The sequence below is a fragment of the Prionailurus bengalensis genome, unplaced genomic scaffold, assembly GCF_016509475.1.
Source record: "Prionailurus bengalensis isolate Pbe53 unplaced genomic scaffold, Fcat_Pben_1.1_paternal_pri Un_scaffold_103, whole genome shotgun sequence".
Classification (NCBI taxonomy): Eukaryota; Metazoa; Chordata; class Mammalia; order Carnivora; family Felidae; genus Prionailurus; species Prionailurus bengalensis.
In genome coordinates this window covers 52,232-76,922 of record NW_025091200.1, presented here as the reverse complement: position 1 = coordinate 76,922, position 24,691 = coordinate 52,232, and the positions used below count along the sequence as shown (strand labels likewise).

The following is a 24,691-nucleotide window of genomic DNA, read 5'->3' as shown; positions in this document are numbered from 1 at the left end:
TACTTTTAGGTTGGAGGGAAGTTAGAGATATAGTTAGTTTTTAAGGAATTTCTGTATGCTGAAAGCAAGGTCTCACAGGACCCTGAAGAGTTAGCTATTGTCAAGATAAGGTTGCTTTTAGTTTTTAAGGAAGTGTAAACATTAAGACATCAAGGCAGCCATAAAGGTCTTGGGGAGTGTTACACAATGCAGGTGTCTGACATCTATCAATGGGCTGTGAGCTGTAAGGGAATTTAATTTAAACTACCTTTTTCTTGCCTTTGTTTCCCTCATCATTTTCCCCCCTGAACAACTTTGACCCTTAAATCTTTAAGGTTGCTGAAGGCAGAAGGTCTCATCCTCTGTAGTTTCTTCCTGCTAAATAGGGTCATAGAGATGTCCCTACCTATGGGTCAGGGATGCTCAGTTTGAGAATTTAATAGGAGTTAGGAAAGGCTAAGGCCGCTGTATCTAAAGTTGATAACATATGGGAGTTTTCTTGAGTAGAAAGGATCATCCTTTGGCTCGAGGTTATCGCAGTGAAGGAGTCTTGGCACCAGGTGGAGAGACATGGGAGAAAACAGCCAAACATGTTAAAATAAGAAAAAGAAAAAGAAGCCCAAGCAAGTCCTTTGATAGTTGACAAAAATCTTCCTCTAGTCCAGGAATTTAACCAATTATTGAAGGAAAGGGAGGGATCATTTAAAGCACCAATCTGAGTATTTGTCAGGTAGAAACTCAGAAATATTTTTGTGGTAATCTGGAATGTATATACAGCATTTTGTTTTTACGAGAGCACAAGTTCCACTTTGTGCAGCAGTTATAACAACTAATGCCATTTTGTTTTGTAGAACTGTTTAGTGCATTTGAGTTATTTTAGCGTTTAATAATATAATGCTATTTTGAGAGTCATTTAAGGCCTTGATTGTGTATTAGGTGGTGTTAACCATCATATAGACTCTATTTTGTTTAGTAAGCAGTCAGGTAATTAAAAAGAGGCACTTTTATAGAAACAAGAAAAATACACGTTGATGATTAGAGCAAATTACAAACCCAGTGTCTGCCAGTGCTGGAAGTGAGAAGAATTTTAGATGTCAAGCTTGAAGCATCCTCAGATAGACTGGGAACAGGCAGTAAGAATCAGATGGGTTTTTCTGGTTTGTAATTCAAATATCTGTGGTGATCCTTTTGAATGGCCCATAGAGCAACAGGCACAAAGATTGTCTATACATGAGTTGTGACAATTTCTCTGAGGTTTACCTCAAGTTGTCTAGTGTAGGCAAACAACAAACATTTAAAGACAATTAGAACTACAACTTAACATCCATAAGGGTGTGTTATTGAAACATATTTTTTCCCTAATAACCCTCACAGCCAAGTGAAAACTAATTCATTTGTAGAACAATGTGGGAGATGCAGGTGAGAAGCATCAAAGGAAAAGACCTCAAAAGGGACGGGCTGGAGAAGGTGCAAGGCCTTAGGACATGTTTACACAGCTGAACTCGGCTGCCGCTCATAAGGAACACCTAGAGCCATCAACATACATTGTCCAGGGCCGGATCCTCCTTCACACCTGACCCTTCCTAGTGTTATAGATACCAATTAACTCGAAATTCAACCTTGGAAAGCCAAACCATTAGATTGATTAACACACTTGCTTAGCTGACTTTATGCACGTAGTCTTTAGCAATTATCCTAATAAAAAGAAGCTTCATTCTGGAGTCAGTCGGGGCCTCATTCTGACTCGAGTATGAGGACCTTCACTTAACTGCACTTTGTTTGTGGACTCATCTTTTGTGACTCTGGCCATACTCCCTGCAACAGAACAAGTCCAGTTTAAACAAACTCGGCCTAATTATTTACATAAGCTCAGCAAGAACAGTGATTGGTGATAATAAAGTTTTTAAATTTTGCATTGCTGGAACTTTTGATAAGGAATCTCTAGACTGAACTTTTAGTAGCCTCCCCAGGTCAGAAGCCAAGCCAAGTACTTGCCATCCGACATGCCTGCAATACCTGTAGATTTGGGCGAATTCCTTTCCAGGAGGCCCCAAAGATATCCTGAGGTTCCTGCACCTGCCACGAAGTAACATTCTTTACTCACCTGTAAGCAAGGTATCAGGCCAACATTTCCAAGGGGGCTTTATTGGCCTCATGCTTTATAAAGTCAACCTTAGTTCCTTAAAACTGGTCATATCTGAGTCTATGCATGTTGCTCTCAAATATGACGTTGCAGTCAAAGCCTTGGTAAAATAACCAGTATTTCCAATGGTGTCCTATTACAAAGAGAACAGATTCTTATGGAACTTATGCAAATAATTATGATTGCCATGGAAGAATGAATACTTACTGAGAGTTTTTGAATTTCAGAGGGTTCAGGTAGAGAGAAAAGGTAATCATTTCGGTTGGTTCACAAAGGAATATTTTATCACATTTCTGTAAGTCATAGGCATCTTAAGAGAAAGTTTCCTTAATTTGGAAGAGCAAACATTAGAAAACCAGCAATGGTTCAAACAAGAGTCACAAAATTATACTCATCTTTTCCAGTTTATTTAGTCCCACGTTACTGATTCCTGTTCAGTTGGAATGCAGCCCTTTTGTTAGTTTTAGGATTTTTTTTTTTTTTTACCTATTTCAGTTTTATGATTTTAAAGACATCAAAAACCTGTGTTTGTTTAAAAAATCATTTTTATGGATCTTCTTGAAGATGAAACTTATTTTGTAAATGAGAAAAGACTATAATGCAATTGACAAGGAAATTCAGTTATTTCTGTGACACAGAACACTTTAATAATCAGAATATCAAGTGATGACCTTATATCAAAACATCACGTATACATAATATTTACCCAAGCAATACAACCTAAGGTTCACCATTATTTGTTTGGCAGGGATTTCCAAGTAACGTACCAAATAAAAAGGCCCAATTGGTCAAACAAGATGTCATTTACAATTTAAATCCTGGGAAGTTTGTTAAAACCTTAGAAAGTTAAAAAGCACATGCCTAGATAGGATTACTCATCATTATAAAACTCAAAACTTAGTTATTTAACGAAGGTAGCAAAAGAGATTCTAAGGGCAAATATGTAGGGTTATATAGTTGTTAGCAAAACCTAGCTCCTTTAACATTGAGAAGTGTTAACTAAGTAATCAAAGACCTGATAAAGACAAAACACAAAGCTTTGGTTTTCTGGGCAGACATAAGAAAAAAAAAAGCAAACAAGAACAAACAAACAAAAGAAAACACTGTTTACATTTTCCTATCAAGAGCAGACCAACAATCCTAGAAAATTTTGTCTTTTAACAGAGAGAAAAGGAAGAATGTTAATTCTATACCCAGGAAATGAATGTGGGAGAGCCCTCCTCCCCCATATAGCTAGAGTAACCTGAGTCTATTATGAAGGAGGAACAGTGAGAGAGAGTGTCAGAGTCCCCTTCATTAGGGATGGACTTTGTTTCCTCCAGTAACCTGGGTTTATTTGGAGGAGGCTGTTTAGACAATCATCCAATATATCAGGAGGGAGTTTATTAACCTGGCTGGTGGTTAGACACATTCTGCAAGAGGCCCTCAGGTCTGGATCCTGGTTTAGAGCCATGAACTCCTGGACATAGGGTACCACAGTCCATTTTCCCTGTTTCTTGTAGAAGAGATATGATAGAATGTATTAAAATTTAATGTCCCATTAATGGGCCATTTTTCCTCATCTCCTAAGGTGTATTGAGGCCAGGCAATATTACAAAAGAAGATCAGGTTGTTGTTGTTGTTTTTTTTTTTTGTTTTCTTAGTTCTTGCAACATGAATTGATTCCAGTGGGTAAAAAGGCATCCCAAGGGAGAGTCAGTCAATGGGGACGAATAAGATCCCATAGTGCCAGAAAAGTAGAGAAGGTACATTACCAAAAACCCCCCTCCGCCCTCAACCCCTGGGTGGCATCCCACTCAGATATGTCAGAGGTTCCTGGTGTCAAAGCAACCGGAGGCGTCCCTGAAACAAAAATCACTATGATCACTGACCAGCTGCTAAGGGTCCCTGGAGAAGGGAAGTGTCCCCTCACTTCCCTATTGCATCCCAGGCCACAAATGGGTGCCTGAACTATGGACCAAAACACCGTGCCATGCCGTGCCTTGAAAGCCGTGCTGTAAAAGGCCGTGCCTTAGCTTACCTTGTCTCGAAGAGCATTCTGTGAAATTGATGGCTTAGTTCCCTTGAAGGCTGTGCCATTTTTAACCCATGTAAAACATTAGAAAAGTTGTACAAGGAGGAATTACCCAACTCTGTAATTTAAGTAATTAGTAGAGGATATTGACAGAAAACAATAAAGATGGAAATCCAACATGATTTAAGTGACATTACAACACATATAGTCCTTACAGCCAAATTCCTTAGGATAAGATCCCCGGTTAGATTTTAATTCAGTCAGATACTGGTTTCAGCCAGCTCTCAGTGGAGGTCTCTCAGCCAGAAGTGGCTAGACCAGGAATGTGGGAGGGGATCACATTAGACCAATAAGGAGGAAAACTCACAGTGCAGTCTTTAAGATCCGCAGCTGTGCTAGTCACTAAGGTGGCTGTCCCGTGCTCAAGACAGACAAATTTGTATAAGGACAGGAATAAAGAGAGGGCATCAAGTTTCTGGGTCTTATTATCATTCTAGCCAGGGTACTAGCTTCCAGCCAAAAGGCAGGCTTTCTCCTCCCTGTAGAATAGCCATGGGCTAGAGGATTACAGCCTGAGCAATCAGCATGAAAGTATACCAATAAGACCATACTCCTTGGAAAGCCCCTGAAATGAGAGTAAAGGAAGAAAAGAGAAGGTACTTACCAAGTTTGCACCAAGGCTCAGAGTCCAGAGAAGACTCAATGCCCCGCATTCAGGTGCCAGATAATGAAATTTGAAATGGGGTTCACGAGCAAATGGCTAAGATTCTTCAGACGTCTTTAGTGCAAAAAGGTGATTTTATTAAAGCACACAGACAGGACCCGTGGGTAGAAAGAGCTGCACTGGGGTTGTGAGGATCAACTGATTATATACTTTTAGGTTGGGGGGTAGAGATATAGTCAGTTTTTAAGGAATTTCTGTATGCTGAAATCAGCGTCTCACAGGACCCTGAAGAGTTAGCTATTGTCAAGATAAGGTTGCTTTTAGTTTTTAAGGAAGTGTAAACATTAAGGCATCAAGGCAGCCACAAATGTTTTGGGGAGTGTTACACACTGTCGGTGTCTGACATCTATCAGTGGGCTGCAGGCTGTAAGGGAATTTAATTTAAGCTACATTTTTCTTGCCTTTGTTTCCCTCATCACCAGCACTCCTCCAGACTGACAGGGCTCTTTGCTGCCAGTGCCATAGCCAGCCAAAGCTCAGGACCAGGAGATGAGGCTTCTCCTGTCCAGGTATAGGAAACTGAGATAAGGAATGCCTCTTCCTCCTTTCCTATAGATAGGCAATTCCCCAACCAAGGCCAATACTCCTTTGGGATGCATTTTGAAAAACAGATGATTTTGATCCATAAACCCTGAAGGAAAAGCAACTCATTTTCTTTTGCACAGAGGCTTGGCCCCAATACAAACTGGAGGGGGAAAACCTGGTTGCCAGAGGCAAATAGCAATTATAATACAAGCCTATAATTGGACTTATTTTGCAAACATCAGGGAAAATGGGGAGAAGTCCCCTATGTTCAGCGTTTTTGGGCCTTAAGAAGAAAAGTAAGATATGTGTAAGCAATGTAAAGTAGATCCTGACTTACTGGCAACCCTTTCCAAAGTCCAGCAATCAGGAGGGGAAATAATTAAGGGCTCCCTGCCCATACCCAAAGCAGAATCAGAGAGGGAGGAAGGGAAATCTTCCACCTCCACCTCCACCTCCTCCTTCTTGGGTCCTGGATCTATATATCCAGAATTAAAAACGTGCACTTGTGCTCTCTGCTGCCCACCTTATCCAGGCCCTCCCCGTAATGTTAACAGTCATGTTTCCCCTACCAGAAGCTAGAGTACAGGGAGGAGGGACACAGAGAGGCATCACTATGATAAGATTACAAGTACCGTTTTCATTACAAGATTTAAGACAGATAAAAGGAGATCTAGGTAAATTTCCTGACGTTCTGGATAAGTATATAGAGGTTTTTCAGAATATTACGTATGTTTTTGAATTGACCTAAAAAGATAAAATGCTTTTGTTAAATCAGACTCTTAATGAGACAGAGAAGCATGGGGTTCTGGCAGCAGCTAAAAGATATGGGAATGAGAAACTCCTTAATTATCATGGGACTGGAGGTCCTGTAGGGAAATTCTAATTCCCTACTGGAGCTCAGGCAATTCTACCCCAAGATGCTAATTGGGATTATAATCCCATTGGGGAATGGTATCACCACTACTTCCAAGATTGTGCTTTGACAAAATTAAGGAGGTCCAAAGTTAAGCTTTTAAATTATGCTAAATTAGCCACTAATTTACAGATATAGGATGAGAGCCTGGTGGCCTTCCTGGAAAGGTTAAGGGAAGCTCTCATTAAATACAAGGCTATCTCCCCTGGTACCCACTGAGGCTGAGATGATTCTAAAGGACAAATTTATCATTCAATCAGCCCCGGATATTCAGAGAAACCTGAAAAAATTGGCAGTTGGTACAGAAGGGACCCTGGAAGAGCTCTTAGGAGCTGCCAATTAGGTATATTACAACTGAGATCAAGAGGAGAATAAGGAACAGGAAGGGAAGCTTGAAAATAAAATCTGAGGCCATAGTTGTGGCCTTATGCACTATGTCAGACAACAGTTCCTGAGGTCCTGGCACCAAGTGCCATTTATGTGGCCATTTAGGACACTGGAAACAAGAATGTCCTCAGAGGGGACAACCAAAGTCGAAACCCTGTAAGTGCCCCTTGTGTGGAGACCATCACTGGAAATATGAATGTCCTCTGGGACTACTATCTGTGAGGGCTCAGAGAGCCAATGTCCCTGAAAGGGACTGATGGGGCCTGGGGTTCTTCACCATGGCTCCCCTGAACCAACTGTCTATTGGAAACCCAGAACATTGGGTAACTCTGGAAATAGAGAAGGAAAACCAGTTGATTACCTTCTTGACACTGGAGCCACCTATTCTGTCTTCCTTTCCACTCCTGGCCAACTATCCAAATGTAGCATAATGATTAGAGGTGTCTCTGCAAAACTTAAAACTAAATTTTTCTCTCAGCCACTGTGATGCATATGGGGAGACTTGATTTTTTTCACATTATTTTTTGATAATGCCAGAAAGCCCCACTCCCTTGCTAGGAAGAGACATTATGACTGAATTAGGGGCTATAGTGCTACTAGCACCTGGACAGATAAGCAATTGCCTAAACTTATTGTAATCTAAATATCGAAGATCGGTCCTTCCTTGAGGTAAAATTAAATACACCTCATAGAGTTCCTATGGAAACTGGATGGCCAGAGGAAGAACTGAGGATTGAGGACCATAAACTAGTTCAGGTGCTTAATTATTCTAATCAACAGTATCACAAGATCCAAATAAATATGGAAGAGGAAGCAAAACCTAGAGTTAAATTGATTTAAAAAATATGACCAGACATGCTAGGGATTTTTTGGATGACTACAATGCCAGATGCTCTGCCAGGCACCTGGAATTACATCATGGTGAAGAGGATAGCTCCTTCTATCATGGAGCCCACAGTCTAGTGAAGAGAGAGACAAAACTGCCAATGACTACCCAATGGAGTGAGTACTCCATTGGAATTAGCACAGGATGTCAGAGGAAACACAGGTAGTTTAGGTGCTAGAGGGGTTGGTTCTAGGCTAAAGGAATCCAAAGAATATATCTAGCAATCACTGCAAACAGAGCTCAGTTTTGATAAATTTATGTCAACATGCAGCTAGAAGTTGTTACTCCAGACTCCAGCCATGGAGTTTTCACTTTGGGAAATAGAGGTCATTAAAAGTCAGTATAAGGAAGATGAATTTCCCAGCACACATGTTCGTGACAGGGTCCATTAGGAGGAGTTGGCCTGGTTGGTGGAGAGGTGGGTCGGTTGAAGGTTACTTAGCTGAATACTGCCTTCCTCAATCCCACTATTCACAATACTCAGACTGATACACACAAAACAAAAACAAAAACAAAATAATAAAATTTTCAAACCAGACTCCCTCTCTGATTCTGCTTTGGGTATGGGCAGGGAGCCCTTAATTATTTCCCCTCCTGATTGCTGGACTTTGGAAAGGGTTGCCAGTAAGTCAGGATCTACTTTACATTGCTTACACATATCTTACTTTTCTTCTTAAGGCCCAAAAACGCTGAACATAGGGGACTTCTCCCCATTTTCCCTGATGTTTGCAAAATAAGTCCAATTATAGGCTTGTATTATAATTGCTATTTGCCTCTGGCAACCAGGTTTTCCCCCTCCAGTTTGTATTGGGGCCAAGCCTCTGTGCAAAAGAAAATGAGTTGCTTTTCCTTCAGGGTTTATGGATCAAAATCATCTGTTTTTCAAAATGCATCCCAAAGGAGTATTGGCCTTGGTTGGGGAATTGCCTATCTATAGGAAAGGAGGAAGAGGCATTCCTTATCTCAGTTTCCTATACCTGGACAGGAGAAGCCTCATCTCCTGGTCCTGAGCTTTGGCTGGCTATGGCACTGGCAGCAAAGAGCCCTGTCAGTCTGGAGGAGTGCTGGTGATGAGGGAAACAAAGGCAAGAAAAATGTAGCTTAAATTAAATTCCCTTACAGCCTGCAGCCCACTGATAGATGTCAGACACCGACAGTGTGTAACACTCCCCAAAACATTTGTGGCTGCCTTGATGCCTTAATGTTTACACTTCCTTAAAAACTAAAAGCAACCTTATCTTGACAATAGCTAACTCTTCAGGGTCCTGTGAGACGCTGATTTCAGCATACAGAAATTCCTTAAAAACTGACTATATCTCTACCCCCCAACCTAAAAGTATATAATCAGTTGATCCTCACAACCCCAGTGCAGCTCTTTCTACCCACGGGTCCTGTCTGTGTGCTTTAATAAAATCACCTTTTTGCACTAAAGACGTCTGAAGAATCTTAGCCATTTGCTCGTGAACCCCATTTCAAATTTCATTATCTGGCACCTGAATGCGGGGCATTGAGTCTTCTCTGGACTCTGAGCCTTGGTGCAAACTTGGTAAGTACCTTCTCTTTTCTTCCTTTACTCTCATTTCAGGGGCTTTCCAAGGAGTATGGTCTTATTGGTATACTTTCATGCTGATTGCTCAGGCTGTAATCCTCTAGCCCATGGCTATTCTACAGGGAGGAGAAAGCCTGCCTTTTGGCTGGAAGCTAGTACCCTGGCTAGAATGATAATAAGACCCAGAAACTTGATGCCCTCTCTTTATTCCTGTCCTTATACAAATTTGTCTGTCTTGAGCACGGGACAGCCACCTTAGTGACTAGCACAGCTGCGGATCTTAAAGACTGCACTGTGAGTTTTCCTCCTTATTGGTCTAATGTGATCCCCTCCCACATTCCTGGTCTAGCCACTTCTGGCTGAGAGACCTCCACTGAGAGCTGGCTGAAACCAGTATCTGACTGAATTAAAATCTAACCGGGGATCTTATCCTAAGGAATTTGGCTGTAAGGACTATATGTGTTGTAATGTCACTTAAATCATGTTGGATTTCCATCTTTATTGTTTTCTGTCAATATCCTCTACTAATTACTTAAATTACAGAGTTGGGTAATTCCTCCTTGTACAACTTTTCTAATGTTTTACATGGGTTAAAAATGGCACAGCCTTCAAGGGAACTAAGCCATCAATTTCACAGAATGCTCTTCGAGACAAGGTAAGCTAAGGCACGGCCTTTTACAGCACGGCTTTCAAGGCACGGCATGGCACGGTGTTTTGGTCCATAGTTCAGGCACCCATTTGTGGCCTGGGATGCAATAGGGAAGTGAGGGGACACTTCCCTTCTCCAGGGACCCTTAGCAGCTGGTCAGTGATCATAGTGATTTTTGTTTCAGGGACGCCTCCGGTTGCTTTGACACCAGGAACCTCTGACATATCTGAGTGGGATGCCACCCAGGGGTTGAGGGCGGAGGGGGGTTTTTGGTAATGTACCTTCTCTACTTTTCTGGCACTATGGGATCTTATTCGTCCCCATTGACTGACTCTCCCTTGGGATGCCTTTTTACCCACTGGAATCAATTCATGTTGCAAGAACTAAGAAAACAAAAAAAAAAAACAACAACAACAACCTGATCTTCTTTTGTAATATTGCCTGGCCTCAATACACCTTAGGAGATGAGGAAAAATGGCCCATTAATGGGACATTAAATTTTAATACATTCTATCATATCTCTTCTACAAGAAACAGGGAAAATGGACTGTGGTACCCTATGTCCAGGAGTTCATGGCTCTAAACCAGGATCCAGACCTGAGGGCCTCTTGCAGAATGTGTCTAACCACCAGCCAGGTTAATAAACTCCCTCCTGATATATTGGATGATTGTCTAAACAGCCTCCTCCAAATAAACCCAGGTTACTGGAGGAAACAAAGTCCATCCCTAATGAAGGGGACTCTGACACTCTCTCTCACTGTTCCTCCTTCATAATAGACTCAGGTTACTCTAGCTATATGGGGGAGGAGGGCTCTCCCACATTCATTTCCTGGGTATAGAATTAACATTCTTCCTTTTCTCTCTGTTAAAAGACAAAATTTTCTAGGATTGTTGGTCTGCTCTTGATAGGAAAATGTAAACAGTGTTTTCTTTTGTTTGTTTGTTCTTGTTTGCTTTTTTTTTTCTTATGTCTGCCCAGAAAACCAAAGCTTTGTGTTTTGTCTTTATCAGGTCTTTGATTACTTAGTTAACACTTCTCAATGTTAAAGGAGCTAGGTTTTGCTAACAACTATATAACCCTACATATTTGCCCTTAGAATCTCTTTTGCTACCTTCGTTAAATAACTAAGTTTTGAGTTTTATAATGGTGAGTAATCCTATCTAGGCATGTGCTTTTTAACTTTCTAAGGTTTTAACAAACTTCCCAGGATTTAAATTGTAAATGACATCTTGTTTGACCAATTGGGCCTTTTTATTTGGTACGTTACTTGGAAATCCCTGCCAAACAAATAATGGTGAACCTTAGGTTGTATTGCTTGGGTAAATATTATGTATACGTGATGTTTTGATATAAGGTCATCACTTGATATTCTGATTATTAAAGTGTTCTGTGTCACAGAAATAACTGAATTTCCTTGTCAATTGCATTATAGTCTTTTCTCATTTACAAAATAAGTTTCATCTTCAAGAAGATCCATAAAAATGATTTTTTAAACAAACACAGGTTTTTGATGTCTTTAAAATCATAAAACTGAAATAGGTAAAAAAAAAAAAAAAATCCTAAAACTAACAAAAGGGCTGCATTCCAACTGAACAGGAATCAGTAACGTGGGACTAAATAAACTGGAAAAGATGAGTATAATTTTGTGACTCTTGTTTGAACCATTGCTGGTTTTCTAATGTTTGCTCTTCCAAATTAAGGAAACTTTCTCTTAAGATGCCTATGACTTACAGAAATGTGATAAAATATTCCTTTGTGAACCAACCGAAATGATTACCTTTTCTCTCTACCTGAACCCTCTGAAATTCAAAAACTCTCAGTAAGTATTCATTCTTCCATGGCAATCATAATTATTTGCATAAGTTCCATAAGAATCTGTTCTCTTTGTAATAGGACACCATTGGAAATACTGGTTATTTTACCAAGGCTTTGACTGCAACGTCATATTTGAGAGCAACATGCATAGACTCAGATATGACCAGTTTTAAGGAACTAAGGTTGACTTTATAAAGCATGAGGCCAATAAAGCCCCCTTGGAAATGTTGGCCTGATACCTTGCTTACAGGTGAGTAAAGAATGTTACTTCGTGGCAGGTGCAGGAACCTCAGGATATCTTTGGGGCCTCCTGGAAAGGAATTCGCCCAAATCTACAGGTATTGCAGGCATGTCGGATGGCAAGTACTTGGCTTGGCTTCTGACCTGGGGAGGCTACTAAAAGTTCAGTCTAGAGATTCCTTATCAAAAGTTCCAGCAATGCAAAATTTAAAAACTTTATTATCACCAATCACTGTTCTTGCTGAGCTTATGTAAATAATTAGGCCGAGTTTGTTTAAACTGGACTTGTTCTGTTGCAGGGAGTATGGCCAGAGTCACAAAAGATGAGTCCACAAACAAAGTGCAGTTAAGTGAAGGTCCTCATACTCGAGTCAGAATGAGGCCCCGACTGACTCCAGAATGAAGCTTCTTTTTATTAGGATAATTGCTAAAGACTACGTGCATAAAGTCAGCTAAGCAAGTGTGTTAATCAATCTAATGGTTTGGCTTTCCAAGGTTGAATTTCGAGTTAATTGGTATCTATAACACTAGGAAGGGTCAGGTGTGAAGGAGGATCCGGCCCTGGACAATGTATGTTGATGGCTCTAGGTGTTCCTTATGAGCGGCAGCCGAGTTCAGCTGTGTAAACATGTCCTAAGGCCTTGCACCTTCTCCAGCCCGTCCCTTTTGAGGTCTTTTCCTTTGATGCTTCTCACCTGCATCTCCCACATTGTTCTACAAATGAATTAGTTTTCACTTGGCTGTGAGGGTTATTAGGGAAAAAATATGTTTCAATAACACACCCTTATGGATGTTAAGTTGTAGTTCTAATTGTCTTTAAATGTTTGTTGTTTGCCTACACTAGACAACTTGAGGTAAACCTCAGAGAAATTGTCACAACTCATGTATAGACAATCTTTGTGCCTGTTGCTCTATGGGCCATTCAAAAGGATCACCACAGATATTTGAATTACAAACCAGAAAAACCCATCTGATTCTTACTGCCTGTTCCCAGTCTATCTGAGGATGCTTCAAGCTTGACATCTAAAATTCTTCTCACTTCCAGCACTGGCAGACACTGGGTTTGTAATTTGCTCTAATCATCAACGTGTATTTTTCTTGTTTCTATAAAAGTGCCTCTTTTTAATTACCTGACTGCTTACTAAACAAAATAGAGTCTATATGATGGTTAACACCACCTAATACACAATCAAGGCCTTAAATGACTCTCAAAATAGCATTATATTATTAAACGCTAAAATAACTCAAATGCACTAAACAGTTCTACAAAACAAAATGGCATTAGTTGTTATAACTGCTGCACAAAGTGGAACTTGTGCTCTCGTAAAAACAAAATGCTGTATATACATTCCAGATTACCACAAAAATATTTCTGAGTTTCTACCTGACAAATACTCAGATTGGTGCTTTAAATGATCCCTCCCTTTCCTTCAATAATTGGTTAAATTCCTGGACTAGAGGAAGATTTTTGTCAACTATCAAAGGACTTGCTTGGGCTTCTTTTTCTTTTTCTTATTTTAACATGTTTGGCTGTTTTCTCCCATGTCTCTCCACCTGGTGCCAAGACTCCTTCACTGCGATAACCTCGAGCCAAAGGATGATCCTTTCTACTCAAGAAAACTCCCATATGTTATCAACTTTAGATACAGCGGCCTTAGCCTTTCCTAACTCCTATTAAATTCTCAAACTGAGCATCCCTGACCCATAGGTAGGGACATCTCTATGACCCTATTTAGCAGGAAGAAACTACAGAGGATGAGACCTTCTGCCTTCAGCAACCTTAAAGATTTAAGGGTCAAAGTTGTTCAGGGGGGAAAATGATGAGGGAAACAAAGGCAAGAAAAAGGTAGTTTAAATTAAATTCCCTTACAGCTCACAGCCCATTGATAGATGTCAGACACCTGCATTGTGTAACACTCCCCAAGACCTTTATGGCTGCCTTGATGTCTTAATGTTTACACTTCCTTAAAAACTAAAAGCAACCTTATCTTGACAATAGCTAACTCTTCAGGGTCCTGTGAGACCTTGCTTTCAGCATACAGAAATTCCTTAAAAACTAACTATATCTCTAACTTCCCTCCAACCTAAAAGTATATAATCAGTTGCTCCTCACAACCCCAGTGCAGCTCTTTCTGCCCACGGGTCCTGTCCGTGTGCTCTAATAAAATCACCTTTTTGCACCAAAGACATCTGAAGAACTCCTTCCTAGCTGTTTGCTCAGGAACCCCACTTCAACTTTCACTTTGCAAAGCTCCCTTTCATCGCTGGGAGTAGCTGCTCTTACCCAGGCTTGACCTTACCTCCGAGAGCTGACCTTGTCTTCCCTGATTTCTCCTACGCCTCCGTTTCCCACCGGAGGGACTTTGGGGGTATGCACTGTGACCAAGCCAGACTCCCTTGGTTGTGGAGGGATGCACTAGCTTTACTTTGGCTGGACAGTAATTTACATATTGATCATCGGCCCTTGAGGGGGGCTGAAAGGGCCAAAGTCACAGTCTATTCCTCTGCCTTTTCCAGCAATGCCCATATAAATATGTTCCAGCCATGTGGGTGTCCATTTTAAAGTCTCTAGGTTGTTACAAATCGGCATAGATTAGGCTAAATGTAGCAAAATTGTTCCCGTGTATCCTGGTAAAAGCCCTTCATATGTCGTAGTGGTCCATCCCTCATATGGTACAGGCATCCATTCCTCTTCCCTGCAGAAACAATACAAATGTGGGGCATTTGGAGGCTGGCATCAAGGACGTTGCCACCATCTCCCCAGCCTTTGGATCAAAAGAGGGGCAATTTCTTTCTTTAAAAAAAAATGTTTTTAATGCTTATTTATTTTTGAAGGAGAGAGACAGAAACAGAGAATGAGCAGGGAAGAACAGAGAAAAAGGGAGACACAGAATCCAAAGCAGGCTCCAGGCTCTGAGCTGTCAGCACAGAGTCCGACGTGGGGCTCGAACTCACAAACCGTGAGATCATGACCTAAGCTGAAGTTGTAAGCTTAACCAACTGAGCCACCCAGGCACCCCAAGGGAGGGGGGGGGGCAATTTCAACGAAGGCTTGAGCAAAACAATGCGAAATGGCGTGCTGTCCTGTCCTTTTGGTTAAAATTATAGTTCTTTCCATATTTTGAGGCAGACAAAAGAGGGGGAAAAAAATCTTTGTTTCCTGCCCCCTTTTTTTTTCAATCCAAAGCAGACCACCAATCCAAGATAACTTTGTCTTTTTAAGAGAGAGTAAAAGCAGAATTTTAATCTTATACCAGTGTACTTTTAAAATACATTCATTTTAACCTTAGTCCATCCTGACCACACATAAAATTGCTTTTCAAAGACTTCCCTTAACAAACTTTCTATAACTTTTCTTTGCATTCAGATTTTGTCCCAAGCCGTTTCTCTCAAAAAAACAAAACAAAACAAAAACAAAAACAAAAAAACAGTCTCATTTAGGACAAATATATATATATATCTTCAACAAAAAAGCAATTCCACTTCTTACATCCTTCTTACAACATCTACTTTTCTATACACAGAGTCACTTTTCTTATTTACATCAGTTTTAACTACATTTAGCAGAATTTTAACTCTTAGAAACCTTAGTCTCCAGTGAAAAGTAAGTACTAACCAATTGTGATTTGTCTGTCACATCAGAATTCCTTAGATGGCAAACTTATGAATTAATTAAGCACAAAGCCTGTTTTCCAACAGACCCAACTATCCTTAGTTTCTCTGCAATAAGTCAAAAGCACACACCTATGTTTAGTAAGTAATGCTTCAGCATTCCATCTGATTTGGAAAAGGCCTGAGTGTGCAATGAATTTAATCCAGTTTATCATCCAAGAAAAACTTTAAAGTTTCAGGCTATCAAAGACCCTGAAAGCTATCCTAACAATTACCCATGAAAACTTTGAGACAGACAAAAGTAACCATCATTTTAAGTCACCTTTTTGCTGACAAATTGCCACAGAGATAACACAAGCTTATTTGACCTTCAGTAAACCTAGGTAGAAAAAAGTTTTATATTTAATGCTGATAACTCTAAAGATATGTCTATCTTAATTAAACCAACACACTTAAATTAGTTTAAATACTGAATATGTTCCATCTGTGTCCATTTAAAAGTCAATCAATTTGTTCACCATTGTCCATTTTTATCTGGGGCACCAGTGAGGAAATCTGAAGTAAGCAGTGTAAGTCTAAGGGGGTACTCTTTGCTCCTTTACAGAAAGGAGAGGAAGAGGAGCTCATGGTACTGGAGGCACCCAGAAGGTATAGGAGCCAGGTATGCAGTCCACACCCAAGGTGGTGCAGAAAAACAGGAGGAGGGAGGGGAAGGCATAAGAGGTGAGGTGTGGCCTAGAAGCCTGGAGGCCAATAAAAGACCAGAGGGCAGAGAAAAAGGTCTCTGGGTCCTAAAATCCTAAATCCTGTCATCTCTGACAGACAAGCAGATGCAGATATTTTTTTTTTCCACCAACAAGTGGAAGTGGGAAGTCCACATCCGGCCAGAGAAGATAGGGAAGTTCCCCAAAAGAAAAGGAGTTTTGGCAGCTGCTTGGGAATATTCCTTAAAGTCCCTGTCCCAAGGGACACCAACCGAAGACAGTTGGTTCTAATTATCATCTGCATCTTGTGGGAGCTTGCCATGTGTCTTCTCTCCAATCCCCACTCCCGCCCGCCCCCACCTGGGCATCAGGGGCAGGAGGAGGGTGGTGAACCCAGAAGTTGTTGAAGTAAGTCCTGCTCTCCACTCCACAAAAGACGTTTGAAATTGAAAGGTTAAAAAAAAGGGGGGGTGGGGAGGACCTGGGAGGTGAGCCACACCAGAGTGTCAGATATGGAAGCAAGTAGAGAGCCACCTTCTACTGCAGTTGGGAAACCTGTGAGTAGGACCCCTTGGAAGTCACCCAGATCACTCCTAGGAGGATATACGAGGGATCAGTCCTGGGCTTTTCCACTCATTTCCCAAAGGGAGAGGCTGACCAAGACAGAAAGAGGAGAATTCTACCAGATATCCAAACGGGAAGTCAGGGATCAGGTTTTGCAGATAGCCTTTAGGCGTCCACCAAAGAGTAGCCTTGGTCAGGACCCATCCGTTGCTATTCAGCCTCCCCTGAGTCCCGTGCATCTGGGGGTTCATCTCGGAAGGAAACTGGGGCTCCACCACACCGATGCTCCCAACTACTTTGAGAGATCAGCTGGGAGGAGACCAAAGGAGCCTGTCACCCGAGACTTGGGAATGGCAGCCACACTATTTGCTCTTAACTGGCTGACCAGTGACCATTGTTTGGTTTGAGAGTTTTATTTAGGATAGAAAGAAAAAAAAAAAAAAGAGGGAGCCGTAGCTGCTCTTTACTTAAGGTTAGAAGACGTTGGGTATCCCAGGTGAGCCCCCAAGAAATGTTGTAGGATTCTTTACCTCAATACCCGTGGTTTGTCATCTCTCCGCTTCGAAGAATGAAGAGGTGAACACCAAAGAAAATGAGCAGCAGGCAAACATTTATTAGAGTATAAGATTAGAAAGTAAGAGGAGTATGAAAGCTTTCTTTGCAGAGAGGGGTATTTGAAAGTGAATGCCCTGACTATAGGCAAGGGCCTTTGTTTCATAAGGTTCTGTTGCCCACCCGTCCTCCATCCCCTCCCCCTTGTTCCTTCTTATGTCCTACCCTTATTGGCTTGATAACTCTTGGTGCTGGGTTGTCCATTCCTGATTGTCTGGATTCCACTGTGTGAGGAGTTAGACTATGGTCATACTGTCCCTCGTATGACATAAGTGTTATGGTTTACTTATTTCAGTTAGGTATTTTGATTGTCAAATTCCTAAGGGGAACCTGAGGGGGAGTAGGTGGTGTCTGTTACATTCTTAAGAGGAGCCTTATGCCCGAGGGGTTTGCTGTAGTCAAATGCTCCTAGTGTTGTGTCAAAATATGTGTTTTTCCCCACCCAGGGACCTCAGGTCCTAACCTTTCCCTCTCTGCCTATTTTATCCTATCTTTTCCTTATCATATTAGTTTCAAATTTATTAATTGCCCACGCCCCTCCCCCAACCCTGCCTCCTACCCACCCACCAATCCCACTATATATTCAAAGGAAAACCAGGATAGGGATGACAGTCCCGGTTGGAGCCTCTCTATCTGATGGGAAAGTGGCTGATGCAGGCTGAGCTTTACCTGCCCAGCCTCCCAGGAATCTTGCACAGCCCCCCTGGATGGACTCAAATCAGGAAGCACACATGGAAAACATGGACTACATGTTTCTCTTCAGTTCCAGAAGTATGCATGACAGAAATTAAACCTGCTTCCATCCCTGTTTTCTTTTTTAATTTTCTTCAGTTTTTTTTTCCTAGCTTTATTGACATGTAGTTGACATATAATATTGTATACATTAAGTTGTACAATGGGATAATTTGATGCATGCATATATCGTGAAACATTTACAACAATAAGGTTAATTAACACGTTATTCACTTCACATAATTATCCTTTTGTTGCTGTCATGGTGAGAACATTAAAGCTCTACTCTCAGCAACTTTCAGGTATACAACACAGTACTGTTAACTATAGTCATCATGTTGTGCATTAGGTCCCCAGAACTTAGTCATCTTATAACTGAAAGATTTTACCCTTTGACCAGTATCTTTCCATTTCCACCACACACCCCTAACCCCTCGTGAAAATGGTATTAGATCGAATCCATTGAAAAATAGAGGCAAATTGTGCTTCCAGAGAGCCTCTTTTTTTTTTTTTTTTTTTTTTTTTTTTGGTCTTTTGTCCAGCTCTTTGAGTTTTGCGTCATAGAATAAACACCTAAGCAGTAAATGTGGGTAGTTGGGCCCACCCTCCAGATTTATTGCTCAAATGGCAGAGGAAGAGGATGTGATGGGGACACTTCTTCCCTGTCTGTGTATTCTAATCTTTTAGAACATCCTTGAGATGTTCAACCCTCGCCTCCCACAAGTCCACAATTAGCCTTAAAATCATGACTTGTAAAAAGAACAAACAACAGGTATGATGTTTGCTAAAACTGGTTCCGAAAAAGCACTGAAAGGAGTGGTTCAATACAATTCTGTGCTGACGAGTGTTTTGTTTTAAATCAGACAACAGCAATAATAGATAAAAGCAACATGAAATGATTTATTGAAAAAATGACCATTCAGGCAATATCACACAGCGATGTAAGATAATATTCAATATCAGATCATCTTTGTTTTTGTATTAAAAATAAAAGTAATTTTTGTTAGTCCATCAACTAATTCCCCTGGTGACACAGAATAATAGCTGTGGTCCTGGTCAGATCTTTTAAAAGAATAAATTCAGAGGTGTGTGCATGAGTATGACATGGGGTGTGTGTGTGTGTGTGTGTGTGTGTGTGTACAGAAATTACCAACACAGATGATAAAAGGGAATTTAGAAATATATAGATCTTGTAGTTTATCCTCAAACCTTGGGGAAGAGGCGTGTATTTTTCCCAAAAGGGCACAAATCTAACAGTCAAGGTGGATGCTTGGGCTGTGTTGCTTTAAAGGACATCATCTCCTCAAGGGGGAATCCCCTGCAGCCCAGGCCAGGGAGTCCCCGGGGAGGGAGCCAGGCTGTTGTTACTTGGCCTGGGTGGCAGAGGGGACATCAGTGACCAAGGTGTCCTCCTCCTCAGCGGCGCTGTTCTTCTTGGCCACAGCAACCGAAACGGGTGTTTCCGCAGGGCCCTTCCCGGTCTTGCCTTCTCCTCCCACGTTGACCTGGCCCTGGGCACCGGGCACCTGCTGCGGGCGGTGGCGTGGGTTGTTGGGGCGGCGGGATCCGTAGCGTGGTGGGGGCTTCTGCTTCGGCCCTCCGTCGTCACGCCCGCTTTCCTTGTCTTCCGCCTCCAGTTCCTCAGAAATGCCTGCTGAGGGTCTTGGACCAGGAGTGATGCCTCGAGCCCTAGGGCGACTCAGCAGGTAGCTGGGGCCGGGCCCCCGCCGAGGGGCGCACTCGGGCCTTAAGGCTGGGGCAGACGTGGGCAGGTGGGCAGGCCGCGGGCCGCTGGTGGGAGCGAGGATCGAAGGGCCGCGAGACAGGGCCCAGGCCCTGCGGAAGGGCGGAAAGCGCTGCAGCCTTTGGTCTTGAGGTCCGCCGGGCAGGCGGCGCCTCTGGCCCTGGGCCTTGGTGAAGCCTTCGCCACTGGCCTCACCTTCGTCGACGTCTTCCTCAGCGCCCCTGGGACCGTGCAGGGGTGGCCCGCGGCGGCAGATGTAGAAGCCCCTGCAGAAGCGGGGGCGGTTGGCAGCGTAGCGACTGCCCTGCACTGGGGCACCCGCTGGCCCGGTCACGTTAGCGGCCTCGGTGCCCCGCTCGCCCTGCACCACATCAAACTCGACCATCTCGCCGTCGCCCACGCTGCGTTGGTACTTGTGAGGGTTGTTCCGGGTGATGGCCGTCTGGTGAACGAACACATCTTCTTGGGTATCATGCCTGCTGATGAAACCGTACCCGTTCTTCACGTTAAACCACTTGACGGAGCCTCGCACCCTCTTGGCGATGACCTTTTTGGGCACCTTTCCCTTGGCGCCTCCTGCCGCGGTGGTCTTGGGGATCGCGTCTCCGCCGAGGTTGCCAGCCACTGGGGCCCGGGGAAGATCTCCACCTCCCAAGGAAACCAGGAGTTTCTGCGCGGCTTGAGGGGGTACTGAGGCGGTCACCTCTGTGCGGGTGACCTCTCCCACCTCACTCATGAGGCCGTCCTTGCTCTCCTTTCTCTGAGAACTTGAGGGAAATCTGGTCCTCGGCGATTGGGGGTGGGGTGGGGTGGGGAGGGGCTAGGTCTGGAGGCAGGAGCCTCACTTTGGAAGGGTCGGTCGGTCGGGGCCAAGGACTCTCTGGCTTCGCTCTGAGACTCTTGGAAAGGCCTACGTCGTCTCCTGGGGCAACAGGACGCGGACCAAACAGTGGCTGCCGCGGGCGGTGACGTCTCAATGGGGGTCACCCACTTAGGAGAAGGCGCTTGGGCTGGGGGGCGGGGCAGATGTGCTCTGCCTTGTGCTCCAGGTGCCTCTTGGTCCCTCATGGAGAGGGGGCTCATTTGAAGCTCTAGGCAGTGGTCTTCTTGAAGACCCTCTTGCTTGCTTGAGTGGATGTGAAGAGACGACCCACTTTCCATCTCTCTCCCTTGGTTGGAGATATTCCCAGCCTTCTTAAGGGCACTCTCCAAATACTCCCACAAAACCCTGGTCCTCTTCCAACTCCTTGTGTGCTCTATATGTGGGTGAGGCATTTTGTGTAAAGGTGAGATAAAATGGCAACCACATGAAATTAAGACCCAATCAAAGAAGCCCACTGTGGGTTGTTTGTTTTCTTTTCTTTTCTTTGTTTTCCTGCAGAGAGATAGGGGAAGCCTGCCAGTGCTAGAATGCTAGTACTGAGAGGACACTAAACTAGTGCAGGTTTATCCAGACTAGTGTTAGGGTTGTAGAGTAGTGAAGGTGAGTGGGAACACTTTTGTTAACTAGAATATTCTGAAAACCCTGTTGAGCTCTGTGTTCTTGCCCACATAAAGCAAATGGTCATGTGGAGTAAAATAGAGCTGAGTGAATTTGCCCTTGTATTTTAACTGCAGATCCAAACTTTCCCCCACCCTCAAATGGTTTATGACTCTGTGATCTGTATCCTAAGTTGGAGTTCTGGTTTAATTATACAGGAACCCTAAGAATTCAGCCTAACTGCAGTGCTAATACTGTGGTAAGGTACAACTAGCTGTCTGAAGTATAACCTTTCAGATGTGATGATAGAGCAAGCCAAAATGGTAGATAGCAACTGGTCAGAAAACTGTTTACATTCATTAATAAGAAAAATAAAAATAAGCCAAGTTGGCCTACCACTTTAGAGTTTACAGAAACCTCTCATGTGTTGTGCCTTTGACCCCTGCAATAACCCACTCTATAAGGAAGTGGAGCAGTGTTGTTTTTACTTCAGTTTGACGGATGAGGGAACCAGGGCCCAGTGATAGCAAGCTGCTTGCTTAAGTTCACATGTTTAGTATGGGGCAAACAGATTTCATTCCAGGTCCAGGTCTTTTTCCACCACACCTCACTGGCCTTTGTGTACAGTTTTGTGACTTCCTTCAACTGATGTCAGAGAACAGGGACCTCTTTCAGAGAGAACCCAAGAAACACCTCTTGCATGGATGATCTGTCTCCCCTGGGTTGAGGCTTCCAGGCCTGGCCCTCTACAGGGGCAAAAATTGCCTTCATGTCAACTAAGAAGCACCCCCTGTCCCCACATGCAGTAACCTTCTGCCTGAAGCTGACTAGAAAACAAACCCTACTGCAGACTCAGGAGCCGTTTCTTCACCATGCTGGTGTAATATAAAGTGGAAGAAGGGGTCCTCATTTTAATTTTTCTATTTAAAAAACACTTCTTCAGGCATCATCTCTTGTGGTTTTTGCAACAAGCATGAGAGAGCAGCAGGCTACTGTCAGTATCCTCACGTGACCATGAGTAAATCAGGGCACCAGGGCACAAAACATCTACCTGACCTAACCAAGGCCACCCATGTAGTAAGTACAGAACCAGGATAATACCTTTGGGAATTCAGGCTCTCTGGTTCTTAGTCCACTGTGCACTCCATGGCTCCATGAAGCCAGTTCTATGATATTGCCAACATTTCTTCCTTTCATGTCCTGAGAGCTCTTCTTGCTCTTTCCTACATTTGCCATGCTCATTCCCATCTCTGTGCCCATGTTCACTTTTCTCCTCATTCTCCTAGGAATACCTTCTCTCCTCTCCTCTGTCTGTATAAATCCTATCTGCCCTCTGAGCCTCCATTTTGCAATCCTCTCCCACCCCCTTTCCAAATGCACCAGTCCACCTCAATATCGTTCTTGGAAACCTAGTTGCACTTACAGCCCAACGATTAATGGCTACTCTACTTCTTCCCTGATGCATAAGGCTTTATGTCTCACTATTATTCCCAACTAGATTCTAAGCTCACTAAATCTCACTAAAGAGTGAACACTTTAAATTTCTTCTCTGAGTACCATGGTGCCTGGAACAACACTGGCTGCCTAAAGGGCCACCCGAAATGTGTGCTTGTGGATTAAATTTATACCTTCCCCCTCCCCCCTGCCTCAAAGTGGTTACATCCTTGAATTCCTTACAGTCACTAGCACAGCGCCAGGCACAAAGATGCCAATGAGATTCACTGGCTCGAACTGAGTATGCCCTCTTGAATCTCCTGTTGTTGTTATCGTGATATACAGGATAGTGCCTTGGAGCCATCATGGAACTCTATTAAACTTTCCTGGTTTGTAGGTATTTTATGCAAAAATAAAGGTTTTGTAAAAAAACAAATTAATATGGTATGAATTAATTAATTCAACTTTAAGGTTTAATTTGTTGAGACCATTGTATTATTTTCATTGAAATCATCAGGTTCTATTTGTTTTTAATTTTATTTTTTATTTTTTAAAATTTACATCCAAATTAGTTAGCATATAGTGAAACAATGATTTCAGGAGTAGATTCCTTGATGCCCCTTGCCCATTTAGCCCATCCCCCCTCCCACAACCCCTCCAGAAACCCTCGGTTTGTTCTCCATATTTATGAGTCTCTTCTGTTTTGTCCCCTCCCTGTTTTTATATTATTCTTGTTTCCCTTCCCTTATGTTCACCCGTTTTGTCTCTTAAAGTCCTCATATGAGTGAAGTCATGTGATTTTTGTCTTTCTCTGACTGACTAATTTCACTTAGCATAATACCCTCCAGTTCCATCCACGTAGTTGCAAATGACAAGATTTCATTGTTTTTGATTGCCGAGTAATACTCCAATATATATGTGTGTGTGTGTGTGTGTGTGTGTGTGTGTGTATCTATATATCTATATCTATCTATCTATCCATATATCACGCCATCTTTATCCATTCATCCATTGGTGGACATTTGGGCTCTTTCCATACTTTGGCTATTGTTGATAGTGCTGCTAGAAACATGGGGGTGCATGTGTCCCTTCGAAACAGCACACCTGTATCCCGTGGATAAATGCCTAGTAGTGCAATTGCTGGGTCATAGGGTAGTTCTATTTTTAGTTTTTTGAGGAACCTCCATACTGTTCTCCAGAGTGGCTGCACCAGCTTGAATTCCCAAGGTTCTGTCTATTTATTCTGCACCTCTCTCCACCCATCCTGTGAAGCATATAATTTAATTCCTATTATTAAAAAGCTGTCAATGAAATAGAGGGTAATTCAGGCTTAAGGTATACCATCTGATTCATTAACATTTAAGAGGCTTATCATCTAAAAATACAATCTTTTAAAAAAATAAAAATAAAAAACTTTGTTTGCTGTTTCAGCCACAAAATGGTGCTGAACCTGAGACAGCAGAGTCCATCCAGGCCCATTGTAAAAGGTGATAACATTATCTACTGTGAAGAATAAATAAGGTGGCAGCCTAAGGAGCGGAGGCTTAATAATAATGCCCCAGCCATTACTGGACTGACTCCCTGGCACTTCCTGTTCAAAAGGTAAATGGGCTAAATGGAAAAGAGAACCCTATCCATCTTACTCCTTCCAGAACCACACCATCAACTCCACTGTCTCTTGAGTGCTGCTATCTGTCCAAGGCAACATAAAGGTAATATAATACATCCAGAAATAATAAAAAGTAATCTAGAGTATGGCACTGAGAATGCCCACCCTTGCCCCACATCCTGCAAATGGTACATCACAGAAACCAAGGTGACTCCAGAGATACTATGGATGTCAATAAGTGGTTTAAAATATGGGCAGTGTCGCAATTTTCAGTGCACTCTCAGCTGAGGTTTTGGGAACTAAAATCATTAGAAAGAGCCAGGAATCTTAAGTCAGAAGATCTGGGTTTGATTCCTGGGATGGCCAAATATTGAC

At 42.6% G+C, this 24,691-nt stretch overlaps 1 protein-coding gene across 1 annotated transcript; it reads right to left on the bottom strand.

Annotated features, from left to right (window-relative positions):
- Positions 1-18,929: 18,929 nt before the first annotated feature.
- LOC122478603 (Y-box-binding protein 3-like) lies at positions 18,930-20,707 on the bottom strand. Its single transcript, XM_043572148.1, has one exon. It carries the CDS (start codon positions 20,527-20,529, stop codon positions 19,414-19,416), a length of 1,116 nt encoding a protein of 371 aa, XP_043428083.1. The 5' UTR covers positions 20,530-20,707; the 3' UTR covers positions 18,930-19,413.
- Positions 20,708-24,691: the final 3,984 nt, after the last annotated feature.

Excerpts from the sequence above, each read along its gene's own strand:
- LOC122478603 (XM_043572148.1), bottom strand. The coding sequence starts at position 20,529 with ATGAGTGAGGTGGGAGAGGTCACCCGCACAGAGGTGACCGCCTCAGTA.